The 24,848-nt window shown below is 50.4% G+C and overlaps 1 protein-coding gene across 5 annotated transcripts in view; it reads right to left on the bottom strand.

The window, feature by feature from the left end:
• The window catches only part of atl1 (atlastin GTPase 1), a 73,750-nt gene extending 49,940 nt beyond the window's left edge, over positions 1–23,810 (bottom strand). For 2 of the 5 annotated variants that reach the window (XM_055641106.1, XM_055641107.1), the window contains exons 1-2: positions 17,484–17,629; positions 11,180–11,424 (exon numbers count right to left, since the gene is read on the bottom strand). In XM_055641106.1, coding sequence (XP_055497081.1) covers positions 11,180–11,424; positions 17,484–17,508 — 270 coding nt within the window. In that variant the 5' untranslated portion in view covers positions 17,509–17,629. Of the gene's footprint in view, positions 1–11,179; positions 11,425–17,483; positions 17,726–23,536 lie in introns of those variants that run through there. The other 3 variants (XM_055641105.1, XM_055641109.1, XM_055641108.1) reach the window with 3 other exon arrangements.
• Between the last annotated feature and the right edge of the window lie 1,038 nt (positions 23,811–24,848).

Below are 24,848 nucleotides of genomic sequence, written 5' to 3'. Positions count from 1 at the left end.
AACTCAGTATCCTGTATCTGCCTTCTCTCCATACCCCCAGATCCCTTTAGCCACAAGGGCCACATCTAACTCCCTCTTAAATATAGCCAAATGAACTGGCCTCAACTACCTTCTGTGGCAGAGAGTTCCAGAGATTCACCACTCTCTGTGTGCAAAATGTTTTTCTCATCTCGGTCCTAAAGGATTTCCCCCTTATCCTTAAACTGTGACCCCCTTGTTCTGGACTTGCCCAACATCGGGAACAATCTTCCTGCATCTAGCCTGTCCAACCCCTTAAGAATTTTGTAAGTTTCTATAAGATCCCCCCTCAATCTCCTAAATTCTAGCGAGTACAAGTCGAGTTTAATACCTTTGTGTGAAAAAGTTGTTCCTCAGGTTCCCCTCTCAGCTTAAACCTGTGTCCTCTGGTTCTCGATTCCCCTACTCTGGGCAAGAGACTGTGCATCCACCCTGTCTATTCCCCTCATGATTTTATACACCTCTATAAGATCACCCCTCAGCCTCCTGCCCTCCAAGGAATGACGCACTATAAACTGTTGCCCATGGCGACAAATCTTGCAGTGCGGTTTCCCGTGTTTGGGGACGGGGCAGGGGCAAGGGGGTAGGCTCGTCACGAGAGAATGGCCTCCTGACCACGACCTCTTCCCTGACAGGTAAGTGCTTCACATCATTGCCTTTGTTTTTGATGCATGACTTCAAGTGAGAGATTGAATACGATGAATAATTTGCCAAAGGGCTTGTGAGAAATGTGGACCTTCCTGGGGATCCTGCTGCACAAACAGGTTTGTTTGGTTCACAGTTGTCGGGGGGGGGGGGGGGGCCGTGTGTAAAACGTCAGGTCCTGCCTCCGCTAACCAAACACCGACCTCATCTGGAAACCCAGCTCATCAACAGGGTGAGAAATGTGTAGGAAGGAACTGCAGATGCTGGCTTAAACCAAAGATCCTATAGGGAGCAAGATAGATCACTCGACGAAATAGACGTAGTACGGTCATGGGCAGATTCATGGGTAATTTTCGGCCCCATTTCCGTAACCGGCTTCCGTCTCCGCACCAAAGATCCCGTAGCGGAGCAAAGATACTAGTGCGGAGACGGAAGCCGGTTACGGAAACATCCTCGTAAAAATAAAAGTTCTTTGGTAAAAATCTTCTCCTCATTTTCAGAATCATAATTTATTAACACAAACTGTTCCCCCGCAACGTTGATTACACTGCAAGTCGGGTCGGGTCGGGTTACTGAAATGGATGAAAAAAAGGCCCACATTGCGCTCCGTTGCGTACTACACGTCAGCCCATTGCATTTAGAAGGAGTGGTCTATCTTGCTCCGCTAGAGGATCTTTGGTTTAAACTGAAGATGGGCACATAATGCTGGAGTAACTCAGCAGGTCAGGCAGTATCTCTGGAGAAAAAGAATCGATCCGAAACAACTTGTACTGCATCAATGGATGGTCAGACCAACAGGAGAGAAGGAAGGAAGCACCGTTTAGTTTTGTTTAGTTTAGAGATACAGTATGGAAATAGGCCCTTCAGCCCACCGAGTCTGCACAGACCAGCAATCACCCGTACATTAGCTCTGCCCTACACACTCCAGGGGCAATTTACAAAAACCACTTAGCCGACAAACCCGTACGTCTTTGGGATGTGGGAGGAACCCGGAGCACCTGGGAAAGGTAAATCAGGCATGGTTGAATGGCAGGGTAGACGCAATGGGGCGAATGGCCCACTTCTGCTCCTATGACTTCTGAACTTACTCATGAACACCGAGAGAAAACCCACACGGTCGCAGGGAGAACGTGCAAACTCCGTACAGGCATCACCCATAGTCAGGATGCAACCACGGTCTCTGGTGCTGTGAGGCAGCAACTCTACCGCTGCACCACTGTGCCGCCCAAAAGATTGGAGAAATATTTTCTCCACACAAGCAGCAGCCAACATCGGCCAGTGTAGTCTAACACAAATTAACTGGAACAATATTATAAGCAGGAGGACTCTGGACAAGATAACATTCCAATCATTTTCCCTTCAAAGGAAACAAGTGAGGAATGTGGAGGAGTCAATGTGGTGGATGTTTATGTTAAAAATGTGTTTTGTGTGTTCTCTGGATTTTTATTTGTATGACTGACTTGGCAAATGAAATTCCTTGTATGTTGCAAAACATACTTGGCTAATAAAGTATTATGATATTGTAATGTAGTGAATTGATCTGGTAAATCCATTATTCTTGAAATGTATGTCGACAGTGTCTTAAAATGTTGTTTTAACTAAGAGTTCATAGTTCCTAATTCATCCCTCAATTCTTCGAATAGTTTGCATGGCAAGGTACCCAAGTCTGAAAACTGTGACATCCAGGTTCAGCAGCAGCTTCTTCCCAGCAACTAGCAGGCTCTAGGGGTGGGAGATTGCAACCTTCACGTGGTCCATCCTGTTTCAATGAATGCAATCAACCCAGCATGCACAATCAAACAAGATCAAATAGAACAAGTTGTCCTACAACTTTAGGCTGTGCACGCCATATGCAAGAAGAAGCAGACGTGTGTAAGTGGGGCATCTTGGTCGGCAAGGATGAGTCTTAAGGGCCTGTCCCACCAGCATGCGACTGCATGAGGCAAGCGCGACCTAACGTGGTCGCTTGAGCCGTACGGCCTCGCGGGGCCGTTCCCACTTCGATCGCCGGAGCCGTATGGAGTTGTGCGGGGCTGGTCCCGACATTGCGCGGGGCTCCGAAAAACTGACACTGTCCAAAAATTCCACGCAGCAACGGCCTGCCGACCCGAAGCCGCATTGAGGCCGTACGCAGCGTTTGGACGCCGTAAGCAGCGTCTTGACGGCGTACGCCTGGTGTGTGGCGTTGCGCGATGACGTCACCGCCCGGCGCGCCGTTGAGTGATGACATAACCGCCTGACGCTGTGCGGCGTCCAAATTCAGTCGGCCCACCTCCTGCCCAGCTGATTGGTGAGTATGATGTCGGGACCAGCTCCAGACGGCTCCGCGGTTGGAAGTGGGACCGGCCCCGCGAGCCACCACGTTTGGTCGCGCTCGCCGCTGGTGGGACAGGCCCTTTAGAGTGACACAGTGTGGAAAACAGGCCCTTCAGCCCAACTCGCCCACACCAGCCAACGTGTCCCAGCTACACTAGTCCCACCTGCCTGCGCTTGGTCCATATCCCTCCAAACCTGACCTATCCATGTACCTGTCTAAATGTTTCTTAAATGTCAGGATAGTCCTTGCCTCAACTACCTCCTCTTGCAGCTTGTTCCATTCACCTACTACCCTTTGTTTTAAAAAGTTACCCCTAACTTAAACATATGTCCTCTGGTTCTCGATTCCCCTACTCTGGGCAAGATTCCCCTACTCTGTGCGTCTACCCGATCTATTCCTTTCATCCCTTTCCATTATACATCTCTATAAGATCACCCCTCATTCTGCTGTGCTCCAAGGAATGGAGTCCCAGCCTGCTCAACCTCTCCCTATAGCTCAGACCCTCGATTCCTGGAAACACCCTCATAAATAATGAGTGGGCTGAAGGAGCTCAGTATCCCCGTGCTGTACTTCTCTCTACCCCCTGATCCCTTTAGCCACACTGGATAATCTCTAGGTCAAATATAGATGATGTGGCCTCGACTACCCCTGGGCAGAGAGTTCCAGAGATTCACCAGATTTGTGTGCGGCAGTTCTTCACAACGCAAGGTAAAATTTGGAGCTGAATCCCCAAGCTGTGACCCCTGTCCTGATAATTCCCCAAATCGCGGAGAGAATCTTCCTGACTAACCTGACCAACCCCTTAAGAAGTTTTGTACAATTTGCAAAGCCCCCTCTCACGTTTGCTAAATTCAACAGAGTATAAACCAAGGAAGATCAGTCTTTGGTCAGGGACAGTCCTGACTAGGAAGAATGTCTGTGACCACCCAAGGGTACTTCTATGGCAATAATGTCGATCCTCAATTAGGAACCAGAAACTGTACGCAATACTAGGTGGTCAGGAGGAGACCCTTACAACTGCAGTAGAACCAGCCCTGCTCCTATACTCAAATCCTTTTGAATGATCGTCAACATGCCATAAACCCGTGCCTTCACATAGCTCAGACCCTCGATTCCTGGAAACATCCTCATAAATAATGAGTAGGCCGAAGGAGCTGTTTCCGTGCTGTACGACTCTCTACGACTGACACTGGATAATTCTAGGTCAAAACAGATGATGTGGATTCCTACCTGGGCTCCCTCACATAGAGACCAGATTTAGTGCGGCAGATGACACAACGCAAGGTTAATTTGGAGCTGAATCCCCAATGTGCTTCTGATAATTTAGGAAACTGCGCAGAGAATGTTTTGACAAACATGACCTAAAAGTAAAAGAAGTAAAACTAGGCAATTTGCAAAGCAACATGCACGTTTACAAGGCAACAGTGAGGCCAGGGAAGATCAGTTTTGGTCAGGGAAGATCTAGGAGAATGTTGCCACCACCAAGGGTTTCATCAACATCGATGAAACAATTAAATAGAAAAATAGAAAATAGGTGCAGGAGGAGGCCATTCGGCCCTTCGAGCCAGCACCGCCATTCATTGTGATCATGACTGATCGTCCCCAATCAATAACCCATGCCTGCCTTCTCCCCATATCCCTTGACTCCACTAGCCCCTAGAGCTCTATCTAACTCTCTCTTAAATCCATCCACTGCCCTCTGTGGCAGGGAATTCCACAAATTCACAACTCTCTGGGTGAAAAAGTTTTTTCTCACCTCAGTCTTAGTTGCCCTCCCCTTCATTCTAAGACTGTGGCCCCCTCGTTCTGGACTCGCCCAACATTGGGAACATTTTTCCTGCATTTAGCTTGTCCAGTCCTTTTATAAATTTATATGTTTCTGTAAGATATCCCCTCATCCTTCTAACCTCCAGTGAATACAAGCCTAGTCTTTTCAATCTTTCCTCATATGACAGTCCCGCCATCCCAGGGATCAATCTCGTGACACCTACGCTGCACTACACTCAAATTCACAAGGATGTCCTTCCTACAAATAAATGAATTTTGTTAGATTTTTATGCCTAAAATTACAGCTCATAAATGTGAGATCACTCTTCGCAGAAATGTCAATTGCCTAAAAAGTGCCTTCTCCCATAGACCGCAGGGTTTTGTATTCATTAGTTGGGGGACAATAGTCATACAGCAGACCGGCCCTTTGCCCCAACGAGGCCAAAACTCATGTAGGCAAAAAGCATGGAGCTTTTCTTAAAGCAGAGTTACAAGTGTAGTGAATGAGCTGACGTATTAAAGGGATCCAAATCATTGATTTTTACTTTCTTATCACGATCTTGTTTTGTTTTGTTCAGAGATGTTGTACACAAAATGTCAAACCTTCACACAGTATCAACTTGACATGACGGTGTCCAGCAATTTACACACAAATTGCACCCACGTCTAATCTCAAGTCAAGTTACAATTGTGTGATTTTGTAAGAGGGAGTTAGATTACAGCCTTGTGGCTAAGGGACACACTCTATGGAGAGAAGGGGTACGGGCCTGTACCTCTCCCTGAGTTGATGATCAGCCATGATCATATTGAATGGCGGTGCATGCTCGTAGGGTCGAATGGCCTACTCCTGCATCCAATTTCTATGTTTCTATGTTTCTGAATTAATTTCAGTTAAAAGTCGTAAATTGTCCCTAGTGTGTAGGATAACGCTAGTGTACGGGCTGATCGCTGATCGGCGCAGACTCGGCGGGCCAAAGGGCCTGTTTCCGTGCTGTATCTCTAAAGCCCAAACAACCACATCCCACTGTGGATCATCATTAAATTGGGACGGGTTCTGAAGAGATTCACCAGGGTGTTACCCGGGTTTGCGGACTTGAGTTACAGGGAGAGGTTGGACAGGTTGGGACTTTCTTCTTTGGAGTGTAGGAAGCCGAGGGGTGACCTTATTAAGGTGTGCAAGATCACAAGGGAAATGGATAAAGTCAACGCTCACAGTCTTTTCCTTAGGGTAGAGGTGTCTAAAACTAGAGGGCACAGTCTAAGGTGAGAGGGGAGAGATTTCATTTGTTTGGTCATTCCATTTATTAACGATGGCGATAGATGTGGCCCGCCATCCACTCACAGACGTGGGTCCTGGTCCTGGCCCCTATGCAGAACAATGTTGCCAACCCCTGATTTAGAGGTAGATGGGCCAAATGCAGGCTGGTGGGATCAGTCCAGTTTGTCAACGTGGACGGCACAGACAAGGTGGGCCGAAGGGCCTGTTTCCATGCTGTCCAGTTCTGTGACTCTGACACCCCCTAGTTTACTGGTTCAGGAACTATCTTCCAAGTGGCTCCACGAATGGAACGTGGAGGTAAACAAAGCTGCAAATACCAAGATTACACAACCCTGCTCATTGCCTTGTGTTGAACCTGCCGCCAAGGCCTCTTGCTCCAAAGAAACTATTTTCTCGTACAAATCCATCTAGAAATAATTAATTTTATTATAACCCGTGCAGTGAGAGGGTAGGGAGCGACTGGCGTGGGGATAGGTTCCACGTCCCTAGTCTGGTCAGTGCACAGACACTACTATGTGACTGCTGTCCGGAGCCTCCAACAGCAAGTGCATCTGTCCACGGCCCAGTGGGTCTCCCTGCAGCAGCACGGTAACAAGACAGACGCAGGGGATCAGAATTGGGCAAGATGCCCACAGCTGCTCACCAGCACCAGAGATCACAGAGAGTTGTAGATGTAGCCCAGTCCACCGCACACTCTCCTCCCACCATCCCCTCCATCTACACTTCACACTGCCTCAGGAAAGCAGCCGACACAATCAAAGCCTTGTCCCACCCCGGTCATTCCTGCTTCTCCCCATTTCCATCAGGCGGGAGGTGCAGAAGCTTGAAAGCTCGCACCACCAGACGCAGGAGCAACTTCTTCCCCTCTGTTATCAGGCTTCTGAGCGGTTCTTCTATAAGCTAGAGTACATGTCCGATTCACTTCTACCCCACTGCGGATATTGGACTTTGTGGAACTGATACTCTACAATGCTGAGAACTACATTCTGCACTCTGTATCCGAATGTTGTCAGATTAGGAAAAGGGGAGGTGCAACGAGACCTAGGTTTTAGTTTAGTTTAGAGATTCAGCACAGAAACAGGCCCTTCGGCCCACCGGGTCCGCGCCGACCAGCGATCCCCACACATTAACACTACCCTACACCCACTAGGTACAATTTTTACTTTTACCAAGCCAATTAACGTACAAAACCTGCCCGTCTTTGGAGTGTGGGAGGAAAGCGAAGATCTCGGAGAAAACCCACTCAGGTCACGGGGAGAACGTACAAACTCTGTACAGACAGCACCCGTAGTCAGGATCAAACCCGGGTCTCCGGCGCTGCGAACTGTAAGGCAGCAACTCTACCGCTGTGCCGCCGTATGTATATCAGTGATCAGTGAAGGTAAACATGCAGGTACAGCAGGCATTGAAGAAAGCTAATGGCATGTTGGCCTTCATTGCGAGAGGATTTGAGTTTAGGAGCAAGGAGGTCCTACTGCAATTGTACAGGGCCCTGGTGAGACCGCACCTGGAGTATTGTGTGGGAGATTGCAACCTTCACGTGGTCCGCCCTGTTTCGACGAATGCAATCAACCTGGTGTGCACAATCAAATAAGATCAAATAGAACAAGTTGTCCTACAACTTTAGGCTGTGCACGCCATACGCAAGAAGAAGGAGACCTGGAGTATTGTGTGCAATTTTGCTCTCCTAATTTGAGGAAGGACATTCTTGCTATTGAGGGAGTGCAGCTTAGGTTCACCAGGTTAATTCCCGGGATGGCAGGACTGTCATATGATGAAAGAATGGGTCAACTGACCTTGTATTCACTGGAATTTAGATGGATGAGAGGGGATCTTATAGAAACATATAAAATTCTTAAAGTCACGGTGGTGCAGCGGTAGAGTTGCTGCCTTACAGTGAGTGCAGCGCCGGAGACCCGGGTTCGATCCCAGCCACGGGCGCTGTCTGTACGGAGTTTGTACGTTCTCCCCGTGACCTGTGTGGGTTTTCTCCGGGATCTTCAGTTTCCTCCCACACTCCAAAGACGTACAGGTTTGTAGGTTAATTGGCTTGGTAAAAGTAAAAATTGTCCCTAGTGGGTGTAGGATGGTGTTAATGTGCGGGGATCGCTGGAAGGCACGGATCCGATGGGCCGAAGGGCCTGTTTCCACGCTGTATCTCTAAACCAAACTAAACGAAACTATTGGACAGGCTAGATGCAGGAACAATGTTCCCGATGTTGGGGAAGTCCAGAACCAGGGGTCACAGTTTAAGAATAAGGATTAGGCCATTTAGGACTGAGATGAAGAAAAACTTCTTCACCCAGAGAGTTGTGAATCTGTGGAATTCTCTGCCACAGAAGGCAGTGGAGGCCGATTCACTGGATGTTTTCAAGAGAGAGTTCGATTTAGCTTTGGGCTAACGGAATCAGGGGATATGGGGAAAAAGCAGGAACGGGGTATGATTTTAGATGATCAGCCATGATCATATTGGATGGCAGTGCTGGCTGGAAGGGCCGAATGGCCTACCCCTGCACCTATGTTTCTATGTTCCCCCTTTGCTCCATCTATTGTACTTGAGTTTGAACTGATTGTATCTGTGCAGAGTATATCTGGTCTGTTTGGGGAGTATGCCATAAAAAAGCTTTGCACTTCAGTTCGGTACACTTTAGACTTTACTTTGGATACAGCAGGGGAAAGAGGCCCTTCAGCCAACCACCGATCATTTGCTACACCACCAATATCCTAAACACTTGCGACAATATATCATTTTACTGAAGCCAATTAACCCAGAAATCTGTACGTCTTTGGAATGTGGGAGGAAACCGGAGCATCCGGAGATAAACCGACGCAGGTCACGGGGAGAACGTACAAACTCCGTACAGACAGCACCCCCCACAGTCAGGGTGGAACCCGGGTCTCTGGCACTGTACGGCAGCGACTCTACCTGTGTGAGAATAAAAACCCTAGAAGCTCATCCCAGCAAGAGCCGTCGGTTCTGGATAAAAGTCCACGTTTGATTTGTTGAATAATTCAAGCAAAATCAGTACATCACCTTGGCCGTAAAGACCAGAATCTGAGACATGACTTGACAAAAATAACTCCGTAAATGGAGGGGAAGGAATTAGTAGACATGATGTCACCCTGATGATCCAAAGTACATTTCAAAGGGACAAAGTCTGTGGTTCAGGCACAGACTGCACTCAGCAACTTGTTGGTAAAATGGTTTGCATTTTTTTCATAGTTAAGATTCTTGGTCTTGGATCATAAAAAAATTAAGAGGCACTGTGCTGCTCACTTCTCTTTGTTCTGCGTTCAAAGTACATGCCTTGCATTGCTAGAACTCTTGCGGAATGTTTTTGAAATGTTTGATTACATTTCTTACATTCATCTTTCCTCTGTGTTCAGTTTTTAGTCCTCAGTTTAGTTTTCGAGATACAGCGCGGAAACAGGCCCTTCGGCCCACCGAGTCCGTGCCGACCAGCGATCCCCGCACACTGACACTATCCCACACACACTCGGGACAATTTTACATTTACATCAAGTCAATTAACCTGCAAACCTATACGCCTTTGGAGTGTGGGAGGAAAGCGAAGAATTCGGAGAAAACCCACACAGGTCACGGGGAGAACGTACAAGCTCCATACAGACAGCACCCGTAGTCAGGATCAAACCTGGGTCTCTGGCGCTGCAAGACAGCAACTCTACCGCTGAGCCACCGTGACGCCCTGCTCTGCTGAACCCCTGGTCACTGCAGGAATAATCGGCAGTGTCATGGGCGGTCACGGTGGCACAGCGGTACAGTTTCCTCCCACACTCCAAAGACATACAGGTTTGTCGGCTAATTGGCTTGGTAAATGTAAAAATCGGGGTGTGTGTGTGTGTGTGTGTGTGTGTGTGTGTGTGTGTGTGTGTGTGTGTGTGTGTGTGTGTGTGTGTGTGTGTGTGTGTGTGTGTGTGTGTGTGTGTGTGTGTGTGTGTGTGTGTGTGTGTGTGTGTGTGTGTGTGTGTGTGTGTGTGTGTGTGTGTGTCTCTAAACTAAACTAAACATCGGGAGGTCAGCTTTACTTCCTCAGATGGAATCCTCCCAAACTCAGAGGGTTACGGATCAACTGGGGAACGTGTGCCCTGCGATCGGCAGTGGAGAACTTACACAAACGCGTGCAGGGTATCACACTCGCCTCAAAGGCAGCAACTCACCCCAAGCACGTTGGGAGCGGTGCAGAAGGGATTCACCAGGATGCTACCTGGGCTTGCAGGCTTGAGTTACAGGGAGAGGGTAGGTAGGCTGGGACTGTTTCCTTTAGAGTGTAGGAGGCCGAGGGCTGGCCTTATTGAGGTGCACAAGATCTTGAGGGACATGGATAAAGTGAACGCTCACAGTCTTTACCCCGGGGTAGAGGATTCTGAGGACACAGACTTAAGGTGGGAAGAGGAGAGATTTAGAGGGACCTCAGGGGCAACCTTTTCCACTCAGAGGGTAGACTGTATCTGGAATGAGCCGCTGAGGAAGGAGATAAGATTATGACTTTCAAAAGGCATTTGGATAAATATATGGATAGGATGGTTTAGACCAGGGCTGGGGAACCTGCGGCCTTAAGGCCTCATGCGGCCTTCTAGGCCATGAAGTGCGGCCTTTTGAATGGATCCAAATTCTGTCGAACAAATCTTTTTATTTTTATTAATATGTTTTTGTTCGTCTTTCATTATTTTTTACTTTAATCTTAAAATGAACGTATTTAAAATACCAAAGAGTAAAAGAAGATTCAACTAAATAATCCTCCCCGACTGACAACCACAATTAAAACATTAGTAAGTTCTGAGGGCGGTTTTATTGCCATGAAGATCTACTCGCTTTGGGCACTCTTACGGGTAGAACAAGAGGAATAGATTTCTTCAACAACTTTCAAGATAAATGTGGTAAAGTATATCTAATTGAAGTTTCTTGGATGCGGCCTTATTAGATTACAGCTAACTTAATGCGGCATTCCAACATGGAAAGGTTCCCCACCCCCTGGTTTAGAGGGATATGGGCCAAATGCAGGCAGGTGGGACCACCCTAGTGTGACAACTTGGTCAGCATGGGCAAGGTGGGCCGAAGGGCCTGTTCCCGTGCTATGCAGCTCTACAGCATGAACAACAGATTAATGAGACCTCCGCCCCGCTTGCGTTACCTTGCTGTACATGTATCTCAGCATGAAGTCCATGAGAAATGATTTCCCTTTGCGGAAGGCCCCGGCCACAGACAGGGCCACCACCTCTCGGTCCCGCACCTCCTCGGAGAGCAGGATTCTGTTCAGAGCCTCTTCGTCCAGCTGGAAGGTGTGGTCGTCGTTGATGAGGAGGATCTGCACCGGCCTGGGCCGCTGGTCAGTCTCGTCTTCCGGCGTCCAGCTGAAGCTGCCCTCCGACAATCCCCCTGGGACCAACCATGCCATACATCAGTCACGGGCTCACCCGGTTAACAGACGCAAAACAGTCAGTACCATGATCACAATGAGCGGCTCAAAGGGCCGAATGGCCCACTCCTGCATCTATTGTCTATTGAAAACTCACCGTTATTTCTGGGAGACAATTACAGCGTCTACCACACCAAACCGCATTTATAAATTTATGACTATATCGTTAGTCAAGGAATTGGTTGAGGAGTTAATGCATTTAGTAAGTTAATTTGTCTTTCTCTGCATTTAGTGGGGAAGGGTATACTACAACTAGAGGGCTTAAAACAGTGTATAAATACTCTGAACATTAATAGCCCATTATCTGTTATTTGCACTTTATCAGTGTATACCATTATATAAATATATATACACACATGAATAAATAAATTAATGTGTGTATATATTTATATCATGGTATATGGACACACTGATCTGTTTTGTAGTTGATGCCTACTATGTTCTGTTGTGCTGAAGCAAAGCAAGAATTTCATTGTCCTATCAGGGACACATGACAATAAACTCTCTTGAATCTTAAGATAGAAACATAGAAACATAGAAATTAGGTGCAGGAGTAGGCCATTCGGCCCTTCGAGCCTGCACTGCCATTCAGTATGATCATGGCTGATCATCCAACTCAGTATCCCGGACCTACCTTCTCTCCATACCCCCTGATCACCTTAGCCACAAGGGCCACATCTAATTCCCTCTTAAATATAGCCAATGAACTGGCCTCAACTACCCTCTGTGGCAGAGAGTTCCAGAGATTCACCACTCTCTGTGTGAAAAAATTTCTTCTCATCTCGGTTTTAAAGGATTTCCCCCTTATCCTTAAGCTGTGACCCCTTGTCCTGGACTTCCCCAACATCGGGAACAATCTTCCTGCATCTAGCCTGTCCAACCCCTTAAGAATTTTGTAAGTTTCTATAAGATCCCCTCTCAATCTCCTAAATTCTATAGAGTATAAACCAAGTCTATCCAGTCTTTCTTCATAAGACAGTCCTGACATCCCAGGAATCAGTCTGGTGAACCTTCTTCTGCACTCCCTCTATGGCAATAATGTCCTTCCTCAGATTTGGAGACCAAAACTGTACGCAATACTCCAGGTGTGGTCCCACCAAGACCCTGTACAACTGCAGTAGAACCTCCCTGCTCCTGATGAGAGAAGAGAAGATGAGAGCAGAGAGATTTAAGAGGGATCTCAGGAGCAACTTTTTTTTTATTCAGATTAGTCTGTATCTGGAACAAGCTGCCAGAGGAAGATATAGAAGTGGATACAACTGCAAATGTAAAAGATATTTGGAAGAATATATGGATAGGAAGGGATTAGGGGGATATGGGCTAAATGCAGGCATTCTGGTCAGTATGGACATGATGGGCCAAAGGACCTGTTGCCATGCTGTACAGCTCTTGGACTCCATTTCTGTATGTCAGAACCTATTGCAGAAACATCTTTGAACACACCGATGATTTCTCCCTAATTGTAGATGTTTGGGTTCAAAAATTACAGTTTTGACTTCTTTTATGCTTTTGCAATGAGAAGGAATGACATTAGGTCGGATTACCAATTTGCAGACATTGGTAAGGCTCGTTCTGCTATGCTGGGACGCATGTTCTACGCTGGTCACTTTGGCTGGGATGCTTCTAGAAGATTCCGTACTGTGACCCCCTTTTCCCCCTGCCGGGTGCCAACAGCTCTCCAGACTGATCAGCGAGCTATGGGCCAAAGCGGACTGCTGGTTCTCAGTTCCAGTTCAGTTTATTGTCACGTGTACCGAGGTACAGTGAAAAGCTATTGTTGCGTGCTAACCAGTCAGCAGAAAGACAATACATGATCACAATTAACCCATTTGCAGCGTATAGATAGATACATGATAAGGGAATAACGTTTAGTGCAAGGTAAAGTCAGATCAAGGATAGTCTGATGGTCTCCCATGAGGTAGATGGTAGTTCAGGAGAGCTCTCTGGTTGTGGTGGCTCTGTACAGTCAGGACCATGCGTTGTGTGCTGTACCTCAACTCCACACAGAGTCAGCTCTGGCCCCAAATTAAATGGGATTTAAAACTTTCTCTTTACTATTTCTGCAGATTAAAGTTCCTGTATTCCATTTTCTCAATTAAGATATAGTCACGGAAATGGGCCCTTTGGCTCAACATGCCCACACCGACCAACATTTCCCATCTACACCAGTCCCACTTGCCTGCGTTTGGTCCATAGCCCTCTAAATGTTTCCGTTTAAAATTTGAGGAAGGACATCCGTGTGATTGAGGCAGTGCAGCGTAGGTTCATGAGATTGATCCCTGGGATGGCGGGACTGTCATATGAGGAAAGATTGAAAAGACTAGGCTTGTATTCACTGGAGTTTAGAAGGATGAGGGGATATCGTATAGAAACATATAAAATTATAAAAGGACTGGACAAGCCAGATGCAGGAAAAATGTTCCCAATGCTGGGCGAGTCCAGAACCAGGGGCCACAGTCTTAGAATAAAGGGGAGGCCATTGAAGACTGAGGTGAGAAAAACCTTTTTCACCCAGAGACTTGTGAATTTGTGGAATTCCCTGCCACAGAGGGCTGTGGAGGTCTAACCACTGGATGGATTTAAGAGAGAGTTGAATAGAGCTCTAGGAGCTAGTGGAATCAAGGGATATGGGGAGAAGGCAGGCACGGGTTATTGATTGGGGATGATCAGCCATCATCACAATGAATGGTGGTGCTGACTCGAAGGGCCGAATGGCCTCTCCCTGCACCTATTTTCTGTGTTTCTATTCATGTACCTGTCCAAGTGACTTTTAAGTACTGCTGTGGTACCCGTCTCAACTACCTCCTCTGGCAGCTCATTCCATACACCCAGCAACGCAGCATATTTGATCAAGTTACAGACTTATGATGGGAGCTAGACCCAGAATAAACTCGAAAATTACATTTAAATGATATTAAGACAGGGTGGCGCAGCAGTAGAGTTGCTGCCTTACAGCACCAGAGACCCGGGTTTGATCCCGACTACGGGTGCTGTCTGTACGGAGTTTGTACGTTCTCCCCGTGACCTGCGTGGGTTCATTGTATTAGCACACCACGCCTCGACTTCCTTCGAAGGCTTAGGAAGTTCGGCATGTCCGCAACAACTCTCACCAACCTCTACAGATGCACCGTAGAAAGCATTTTATCAGGATGCATCACAGCTGGGTTTGGGAACGGCTCCATCCAAGACCGCATGAAATTGCAGCAAATTGTGGACGCAGCCCAGACCATCACACAAACCAACCTCCCTTCTATCTACACCTCACGCTGCCTCGGCAAGGCCAGCAGCCTAATCAAGGACCAGTCGCACCCCGGCCACTCCCTCTTCTCCCCTCTCCCATCGGACAAAAGGTACAGAAGTGTGAAAACGCACACCTCCAGATTCAGGGACAGTTTCTTCCCAGCTTATATCAGGCAACTGAACCATCCTACTGCAGATAGAGAACAGTCCTGAACTACTATCTACCTCATTGGAGTCCCTCGGACTATCTTTCATCAGAGTTTACTGGCTTTATCTTGCACTAAACGTTATTCCCTTATCATGTACAGGTATCTATCTGCACGCTTGTAACCATGTGTTTTTTTGTCTTTCCGCTGACTGGATAGCACGCAACAAAAGCTTTTCACTGACATTAACTAAACTAAACACGCATAGAAAAGGTTTGGAGAGGGATAGAGGCCAAACGCAGGCAGGTGGGACGAGTGTAGATGGGGAATCTAGGTAGCATGGACGAGTGGGGCCGAAGGGCCTGTTGCTGTACTGTGTGACCCAATGACACTAATAGTCCAGGACTTAGGGAGCACAGTCAGACTGGTGGGACATTTGGAGGTCAGAGTAACGTCTTCACTAAGAGGAGAACCATCACTGAATAGTTATTGGTAGACAAAAATGTTGGAGAAACTCAGCGGGTGCAGCAGCATCTATGGAGCGAAGGAAATAGGCAACGTTTCGGGTAACGAAACCCTTCTTCAGACTGCAGTTCCTTCTTAAACACTGATTGTTGTTTTTAAGATTGTCGGAAATCTTATAGACCTTGTGTTACAGAGATGAGGCAGGGAGATCTGCTGGAACGTTCTTCATTAGCTGCCTGACCACCTCTTCCCCAGTTTCCTAATGCCTTACAATGTGATCCTGCCTTTTGAAGGCAAGTCTGTGCCCTAACTCCAGATATTTATATTAAAACAAAGCTGTCCAAACATTACCCCAAGGTTAATGCGCAGGTTTGTGTGGCAGCAGTCAGAGTGAGCCACACCTCAATACATCAACCCAGCCTTTCCCCTCATCACATGCACCTCCTCCAACCTCATCTACTGTATCCGCTTGTTCCAGGCGTGGACTCGTGTATATCAGCGAGACCAAGCGTAGGCTCGGCGATCGTTTTACTGAACATCTCCGCTCAGTCCGCCTGAACCTACCCGATCTCCCGGTTGCTGGACACTTTAACTCTCCCCCTCCTATTTCCACACTGACTTTTCTGTCCTGGGCCTCCTCCATTGTCAGAGAGAGGCCCAGCGCAAATTGGAAGAACAACACCTCATATTTCACTTGGGCAGCTTACACCCCAGCGGTATGAACATTGACTTCTCTAACTTCAAGTATCCCTTGCTTTCCCTCTCTCTCCATCCCTCCCCCACTGTCCTCCTAATTAATTTTACTGTTTGTGTGCCTCGTTGTCACCTTCCCCTCAGCCAACAATAAACCATCTACACTTCTTTGACCATTTTCTGCTTTGATCTCTCGTTTTCACACCAGACCCTTCCATATCTCTATATCTCCCTCTCCCCTGACTCTCAGTCTGAAGAAGGGTCTCGACCCGAAAAACATCACCCATTCCTTCTCTCCACAGATGCTGCCCGTCCCGCTGAGTCACTCCAGCGTTTTGTCTTGAGCTGGATAGGGCTCTTAAAGATAGCAGAGTTAGGGGATATGGGGAGAAGGCAGGAACGGGGAACTGATTGGGGATGATCAGCCACGATCACATTGAATGGCGGTGCTGGCTCGAAGGGCCGAATGACCTACTCCTGCACCCATTGTCTATTGTCTTTCCTCGGATCGCCAGCCGTTGTGGGGACTGAGAGGGAGAGAGGCTCGAAGTTGGAGGAGTCTTTGGACAGAAGATGATGAAGCAGGGAAGGTAAGATGGCCATCTATTGGGGAGGGGGGGGAACCAGACTGACGATTTGGAGATGGGACAAGGGGGGCACATTGCCCAGTAGATGAGAGAGCTAAGGACCGGCCTTTCATCACCCATGGAGAACAGCAGTTCAAACAACTGAGGCCACCATGGCCAACGACCTCCAGCTGATGTTTGGGTGGATAATCTGCTCTGACCTGCAAGTGCCCTCCTATCTGAACGAAACATAGAAACATAAACAATAGGTGCAGGAGTCGGCCATTCGGCCCTTCGAGCCTGCACCGCCATTCAATATGATCATGGCTGATCATCCAACTCAGTATCCTGTATCTGCCTTCTCTCCATACCCCCGATCCCTTTAGCCACAAGGGCCACATCTAACTCCCTCTAAATACAGCCAATGAACTGGCCTCGACTACCTTCTGTGGCAGAGAATTCCACAGATTCACCACTCTCTGTGTGAAAAAAAATGTTCTCATCTCAGTCCTAAAAGATTTCAACCTTAGCCTTAAACTGTGACCCCTTGTTCTGGACTTCCCAAACATCGGGAACAATCTTCTTGCATCTAGCCTGTCCAACCCCTTAAGAAGGTTTCTATAAGATCCCCCCTCAATCTTCTAAATTCTAGCGAGTACAAGCCGAGTCTATCCAGTCTTCCTTCATGTGAAAGTCCTGACATCCCAGGAATCAGTCTGGTGAACCTTCTCTGTACTCCCTCTATGGCATTCAGAGCATAGAACAGTACAGCACAGGAACAGGCCCTTCGGCCCACAATGTCTGTGCCCAACATGATGCCAAGTTAAAGTAATATCACCCGCCTGCACAAATAATTCAAAGTTGGCGTGGAATATAAAAGCGTTAATTTCAAAAGAGAAATATATTTACGTTTTGAATCTTCAATGGCTTCCATCGGTGACTTGTTAAAAGCTACCCAGAAGCAGCTCACAACAGCAGCTGGGATCAGATGACTTGGACCATCTCTGGGATCCAGTGTCTGGGGCCATCGCTGGGATCCAGTGGCTGGGACCTTCACTGGGAATACATCTCTGGTACGAACACTTCCCAGAGAGGAAAGGTCCACACCCACAGGTTTATTGACTTGTTCTAACCAGCATTTCCTAATGTTTTCCAACGGTCCTTATTGAATTATCATCAACACAAAAGGGGGTGGAAATGTAGACACAAGGAACTGTAGATGCTGGCTAACAAAAAAAAGACACAAAGTACTGGAGTAACTCAGCGGATCAGTGGAGAAAATGGACAGGTGACCCTTCTTGAGACTGATGTCAAATGCTTTAACATTTTTAAACTGCTGACCTACTACATATACTTCAGGAGAAAATATTTACAATCTTTCAGTTTAGTTTATTGTACCTTCGGTGGGGACAGTGAAAAGATTTTGTTGCATGCTAACCAGGTTGATCCATCCCAAAGCAATATTGCCATTTAGTCACACAGCACCGACACAGGCCCTTCAGCCCAACTCATCCGTGCTGACCAAGGTGCCCCATCTAAACCAGTTCCATTTGCCTGCATGGGGGCCCATCCCCTCCAAACCTCTCCTCAATCCTGTAACCCGTCCGAATGTCTTTTAAATGTTGATATTCTCCCTGCCTCAACCACGTTCTCTGGCAGAGGAATAAGGTCACCCCTCGGCCTCCTCCATTCCAAAGCAAGTCCCAGCCTATCCAACCTCTCCCTGTAACAATACAATACCGTTTATTTGTCATTTGAACCTCAAATGAAGTTCAAAACGAAATTTGGTTTCTGCAGTCATACAACAAGAAAAGAACCAAGACACACACCAACATAATTCACACAAACATCCATCACAGTGAATCTCCACCTCACTGCGATGGAAGGCAAAGTCATGTCTCTCCCCTGCTCTCCATTCTTCTCCCAATGTCAAAGTCAAAGTTAAAGCCCCCGGTGGGCGATGGCAAGTCCCGCGGCCATTAAAGTCCGCGCCGGGCGATGTAAGGCCCTGCTACGGTTCTTGATGTTAGAACCCAGGCCCAGGTAACATCCTGGTGAATCCCTATTGCACCCGTCCCAACTTAACTAATGCTTCAAAGTATTTTGAAGTTCAAAGACTGTAGCTGAGGCATAATTGGCTGGTGTTCTGCACAAGCAGGTTCCACAAACCTAATGTGTTTTTAGTGCATACAGAGAAGGAGCATTCTATCCTAGTTACCACGGCAACCTCCTGCATTATCGGAGGTGAACGTGACCTTTAACCTCCAATGGACGTGACCTCAGCATTGTACTTAATGAGTGTGCATCGCTGGAGAGTTAGCCCAGAGAATCTGTGCACATAAACACACGGTCTTTCTGTACAAGAAACGTAGGTCAGAAGCTAGCATGGGAACGTATAAAATTATAAAAAGACCATAAAAACGTATAAAATTATAAAAGGACTGGGCAGAAAAAATGTTCCCATTGATGGGGGGGGGGTCCAGAACCAGGGGCCATTGTCTAAGAATAAAGGGGAGGCCATTTCGAACTGAGATGAGAAATAACTTTTTCACCCAGAGAGTTGTGAATTTGTGGAATTCCCTGCCTCAGAGGGCAGTGGAGGCCAATTCAGTGGGTGAATTTAAGAGAGAGTTAGATAGAGGTCTAGGGGCTAGTGGAATCAAGGGATATAGGGGAGAAGGCAGGCACGGGTTACTGATTGTGGATGATCAGCCATGATCACAATGAATGGCGGTGCTGGCTCGAAGGGCCGAATGGCCTCCTCCTGCACCTATTTTCTATGTCTATGTCTTCTATGTCTAATGCCCCTGTCCCACTTAGGAAACCTGAACAGAAACCTCTGGAGACTTTGCGCCCCACCCAAGGTTTCCGTGCGGTATCCCGGAGGTTTTTGTCAGTCTCCCTACCTACTTCCACTACCTGCAACCTCCGGCAACCACCTGCAACCTCCGGCAACCACCTGCAACCTCCGGGAACCGCACGGAAACCTTGGGTGGGGCGCAAAGTCTCCAGAGGTTTCCGTTCAGGTTTCTTAAGTGGGACAGGGGCATAAGCTAGCATGAGAATCTCCCCCTCCAACCCCCACCTGCTACTTCCCTCCCACTCCCATTCACAATCCACACCTCTGCAAACCTGACGCACACCTTCTGTTCTTATCTCTGTACTTTGCTGCAAGAATCTGCCGATGAGAAACTCCCTCGCCTCTTGTTGACTTTATTAATGACTCTGCCATTCTATGTCCTGTCCCTTCCCTTTTTCCAGCTTTCCTCTCCCTGCCCACCTTTACAGTCTGAAGAAGGGTCTCGACCGGAAACGTCACCCATTCCTTCCCTCCAGAGATGCTGCCTGTCCCGCTGAGTTACTCCAGCATTTTGTGTCTGTCTTCGGTTTAAACCGGCATCTGCAGTTCTTTCTTACACATGGGAATTTGTTCCACTGGATTAGTATACAAGGCCCAACCTAATGATCTGATAATAAAGTACCGTTCATTCATGCACATCAGGACTCTGCTCCCACTGAGCAATGGGGAGATTAAAATTCATTAAATAATCTGGAATAAATAGACAGTAACTGCAACATGACCATGAAGCAGCCAGCTAGTTGGCTGAGACAGAAGGGACTGCAGATGCTGGTATATTGAGCGAAACACAAAGTGCTGGAGAAACGAACTTAAGTGGGTTGGGCAGCAGCTCTGAAGTACATGGAAAGGTGACGTTTTGAGTCGGGCCCCTTCCTTGGATTGTGTCGGAAGAAACTGCAGATGCTGGTTTACATCGAAGATAGACACAAAATGCTGGAGTAACTCAGCAGGACAGGCAGCATCTCTGGAGAGAGGTGATGGGATTGGTGAGAGGGCAAAGGGTAAAGGAGACGTGCGGGGCAGGTTTTTTTACACGGAGGGTGGTGGGGGTCTAGAATGCACCGCCAGGGGTGGTGGTGGAGGCAGATACCATAGTGGTGTTTAAGAGGCTTTTAGATAGGCATGTGGAAGTGCGGAGAATGGAGGGATATGGATCATGTACAAGCAGATAAGATCAGTTTAACTTGGCATCACGTTTGGCACAGACATCCCGTGCTATCCTATGATCTATGGGTCACTCTGGATGATGCTCCCATAATAATTTAGCAATGTCAATTACAAAATAAATAGTGCAATGATGGCCTTCCATTAACTGGCTTGGTTGGGAGAACTACACTATTGGTGGGGTTCACGGCTGCGAGCCTGGCCTGGTGTGTTTTTGTGGGCAGCCGGGGGAGAGGAGGGCAGGTGAGGGGGGGGGAGAGAGGGCAGTGGGGAGAGAGGGGGCAGGTGAGGGGGGGGGTGAGAGAGGGGATGGGAGGGTGAGGAGGGGTGTTGAGAGAGGTGACCCTGGACTTGAGAGAGGGGTGAGGAGAGGGGGGGAGAGAGAGGGAGGGGAGAGAGAGGAGGGGTGGAGAGGGGTGGGGGGTGAGGGGAGAGGGGGGAGATAGGGGAGAGGGGGGGAGAGAGGGGGAGGGGGGGAGAGTCCTGGAGGGGGGAGATGGGGGGAGAGGGGGCGGTGGCAAGCAGAGGGGGCTGAGGAGTGGGGGGAGGAGGGAGGAGGAGAGAGGGAGGAAGGGGGGGATCTTGTTCCTTAGAGGGGGGATGAGAGTCGTGGGTGAGAGGGAGGAGGGGAGCGACGGGGTGAGGTGAGGGCAAGATGTCAGGTGAGGGGGTGAGAGGGAGGGGAGAGGGAGGGGGGAGGGCGTGGAGAGGGGAGGGGGTGGGGGAAGTGGGGAGATGGGATGTGTTGGGGGTGAGGAGAGGGAGGGGGCGGGAAATGAGGCATCTGGAGGTGGGACTGGGAATTTGGGCGGGAGGGAGGACTGGGTGTTGAGAGGGAGGGAGAGGAGAGGGAGGAGGTCCATGAGGCAGAGAGGTGAGGGAGGGAAAGCGAGGGAGGATGGGGTCGGATGTCCGGTAGGGAACTGGGGAAGCGGAGAGGGGAAACCATAGTGCATGGGGGGACTTGGTGGGGTGGAGGTGAGGGCCGGGAGTCTTCCCCTCGTGGGTCCGGGTGGGGTGATGGGATCGGCGTGCAGGAGTAATCGAGGACAGGCTTGCATTCTGGGAGGGGAGAGGGAGGGGAAGAGGGGGTGAGAGCAGGGAGGTTTTGGGGAGGTGGGAGGGGAGTACCCCCCACCTTTAAGAGGTGTAGATGGGAATGGAAGGGATCTTACAATGGGGGTGGCATCACGTTGGAACAAGCATATGAGCCCCCTTTTTGGGGGGGGGGAGGAGGCAATGTAATTTTCCCCCCTCCCTCTTGGAGGCTTAATCTTGGGTGGGGTGAGGGGGCCGGGTGAGGGGAGCAGTGGGGAGTGGGGTGGAGGGGGGCCTGGGTGGCGGTGTGGGTTGGGGAGAGAGGGACGTGGGTGGAGGGGGGGCGGTGGGGGGGGTGAGGCCCCCCAGGGGGAGGGTCCGGGTCACCGGCTGCGTTGGGGTTTTGGAGGGTCCCTACAAGTTTTGGGGAGCACTGGTGCTGGGCGAGGGGGGTTGAGAGGTGTGCCTGCAGGTTCGTCGTCTAGAGTGGAGGTACCGGTGTGGGGAGAGCGGGGGTTCGCTCGATCCGCCTTGGCGTTGGCCAGTGTCCGGAGGGGTGGGGGGGACGAGGCGGGGTGCCGCACGATGGGGTGGTGACCGCGAGGGTCCGAGGGGAGGGCCATCCCCCGTCCCCGGAGGGAGACGGGGAGGGGGCCGCAGGGGAGGGGGGAGGAGTCGGGCGGGGGCCCTCGAGGGAGGAGGCTTTCAGAGCCTGAGGGCTCAATTCCCAGCCTCAGCAGGGTGGAGATCGCCCTCGGGGAGACCCCTCCCCCCGCCACACCCCTCCCCCGCGATTGGGGGGGTGGAAGGGTGGGGAGAGGGAGCGGGGCGGGGGGTTTCCGTCACTTCAGGGCGCACGGGGGGGAGGTCTGTCCCTATGCGCCCCCTTCATCCGTTCCAAGGGAGGGGGGCCCCTGCCCGCTCCTCCTCTAGCTCTTTGGGGAGTGAGGTCGAGGTCCGGAGAGGGGCGGTGGGGTGGGGAGAGGGGATTGCATCTCTGCCGAGCTCGAGCTCGGTCGGCTCCCGGTGCTTCAACTCCCCCCGGAGGGCCGATCCCCACGTCCGTCCCCAGCTGTGTTGGACGCCCTGTATCTTTGAGAGGTAAACTCACCCTATCCCTCTCCCTTCCCCCTCCCGCCTCCCTTCTGCCCCGGGCCCCCCCACTCTCCTCAACCCCTCCCCCCATCTCCACCACCTCCGCCGCTTTAAGGCACGCCTCCCCCCTTCCTTCCCTACCGGGTTTAAGTCCTCCTGCCTCTCCACCACCCCCCCCTAAATTCCGTTTGGAATATTCTCAAAATCACTCCCACTCTCATTGTCCCTCTCCCTCATCCCACCCTCCCCTCCTCTTCTGCCCTCTCCTCTCCTCTGCTCCCTCTAATGTATAACCTTTCCCCCCGCTCCTGCATCTCTCCCTCCCTCCCTGGCTCCTCCAAGACCTCCCCCGTACTTTTCCCTCCATCCCACCCCTCTTTCCTTCCCCCCCATACCATCTCCCTCACCTCTCCCTCTCTCATCCTCCCCCTCCCACTCCCCCCCCTTCTCTCCTCTCTCACCTAACCCTTTCTGGTTTAAGTCCCTCCCTCCACACTCCAGCCCTTAAATTCCGTTTGGAATATTGGATTTTTGGAGGACCAAGTCCCCAAAGAACCTCCCTCTCCCCTCTCTCCCTCCCTCTCTCTCCCTCCCTCCCTCTCCTCTCCCTCCCCCTCTCCCATTCATCCCACCCTCCCTTTCCTTCATCCCACACCTCTCTCCTTCATCCCACCTCCTACCCTCCTCCCTCCCTCCCTCCCTCATCTCCTCTCTCCCTCCCTCCATCCCCCGCTCTCCATCTCCCTGTCCCCGGGAGGAGAGGGGACCCTCATCCTTTGTCAGCCCCCCGCCCGCCCGCACTCACCCCAACTGTTCCTGTCGCTCATGTTGCTGGCGGGCCGGGTCTGGGGCCATTGTGCGGCAGCACTGGAGCTGGAGCTGGAGCTGGGTCTGGGTCTGGGGGGCTGACGCGGGGGGGTGCGGGCAGTGGGACTGCCCCTGGTCCCTGTCCCGGGCGCGGGTGACGGGTGGCCGCAGCTTGTCTCCGCCTTCCCGGGGCCCGACACCGACACCGAGACCCGCCCGGCTGGCTGTCAGCGGCGGGGGCGCGCACTCGCTCCCGACACTGGCGGGCGCGCACACGTCAGGCCCGGGACTTGTCGGGAGCGCGCACGCGTCCGGCCCAGGATTGGCCCCGGCAGCGACAGTGACACAAAGGGTGACAGAGGGGGGGGCGGGCATTGTCCGGGGGGGGGGGGGGGGGTGTGTATACAGACCCCATCCAGGGGACAAGCTGTGTCAAGGGTGTGTGTACACGGACAGACCCCCACCCAGGGGACAAGCTGTTGTCCAGGGGTGTGTACACACACACACAGATCCCCCACCCAGGGGACAAGCTGTGTCACAGGTGTGTGTACACAGACAGACCCCACCCAGGGGACAAGCTGTGTCTAGGGGTGTGTACACACACACACAGAGCCTCCCACCCAGGGGACAAGCTGTGTCCAGGGGGGTGTGTACACAGACCCCACCCAGGGGACAAGCTGTGTGCCTAGGGGTGTGTACACACACACACAGAGCCCCCACCCAGGGGACAAGCTGTGTCAGGGGACCCACCCAGGGGACAAGCTGTGTCCGGGTGTGTGTACACACAGAGCCCCCCACCCAGGGGACAAGCTGTGTCCTAGGTGTGTGTACACACAGAGCCCCCCACCCAGGGGACAAGCTGTGTCTAGGGGTGTGTACACACAGAGCCCCCCACCCAGGGGACAAGCTGTGTCTAGGGGTGTGTACACACAGAGCCCCCCACCCAGGGGACAAGCTGTGTCTAAGGGTGTGTACACGCAGAGCCCCCCACCCAGGGGACAAGCTGTGTCCAGGGGTGTGTACACACAGAGCCCCCCACCCAGGGGACAAGCTGTGTCTAAGGGTGTGCAACCACATCCTTGTTTATCTCAAAGACTTGGATGAGAATGTACCAGGCAGGCATGATTGGTACATTTGCAGATGACTCCAATGTGGGTGGTATTGTAGGGGGTGAGGATGGTTATTTAGGGCAACACAGTTTTAAGGTGAGAGTGGAAAGATTTAATAGGAACCTAAGGGGCAACATCTTCACGCCAGGGGGTGGTGGGCATATAGAACAGAGGAGGTAGTTGAGGCAGGTACTGTAACAG

Source organism: Leucoraja erinacea, chromosome 9 (genome assembly GCF_028641065.1).
Source record: "Leucoraja erinacea ecotype New England chromosome 9, Leri_hhj_1, whole genome shotgun sequence".
Taxonomy (NCBI): domain Eukaryota; kingdom Metazoa; phylum Chordata; class Chondrichthyes; order Rajiformes; family Rajidae; genus Leucoraja; species Leucoraja erinaceus.
This window is presented reverse-complemented; position numbering and strand designations above follow the sequence as displayed.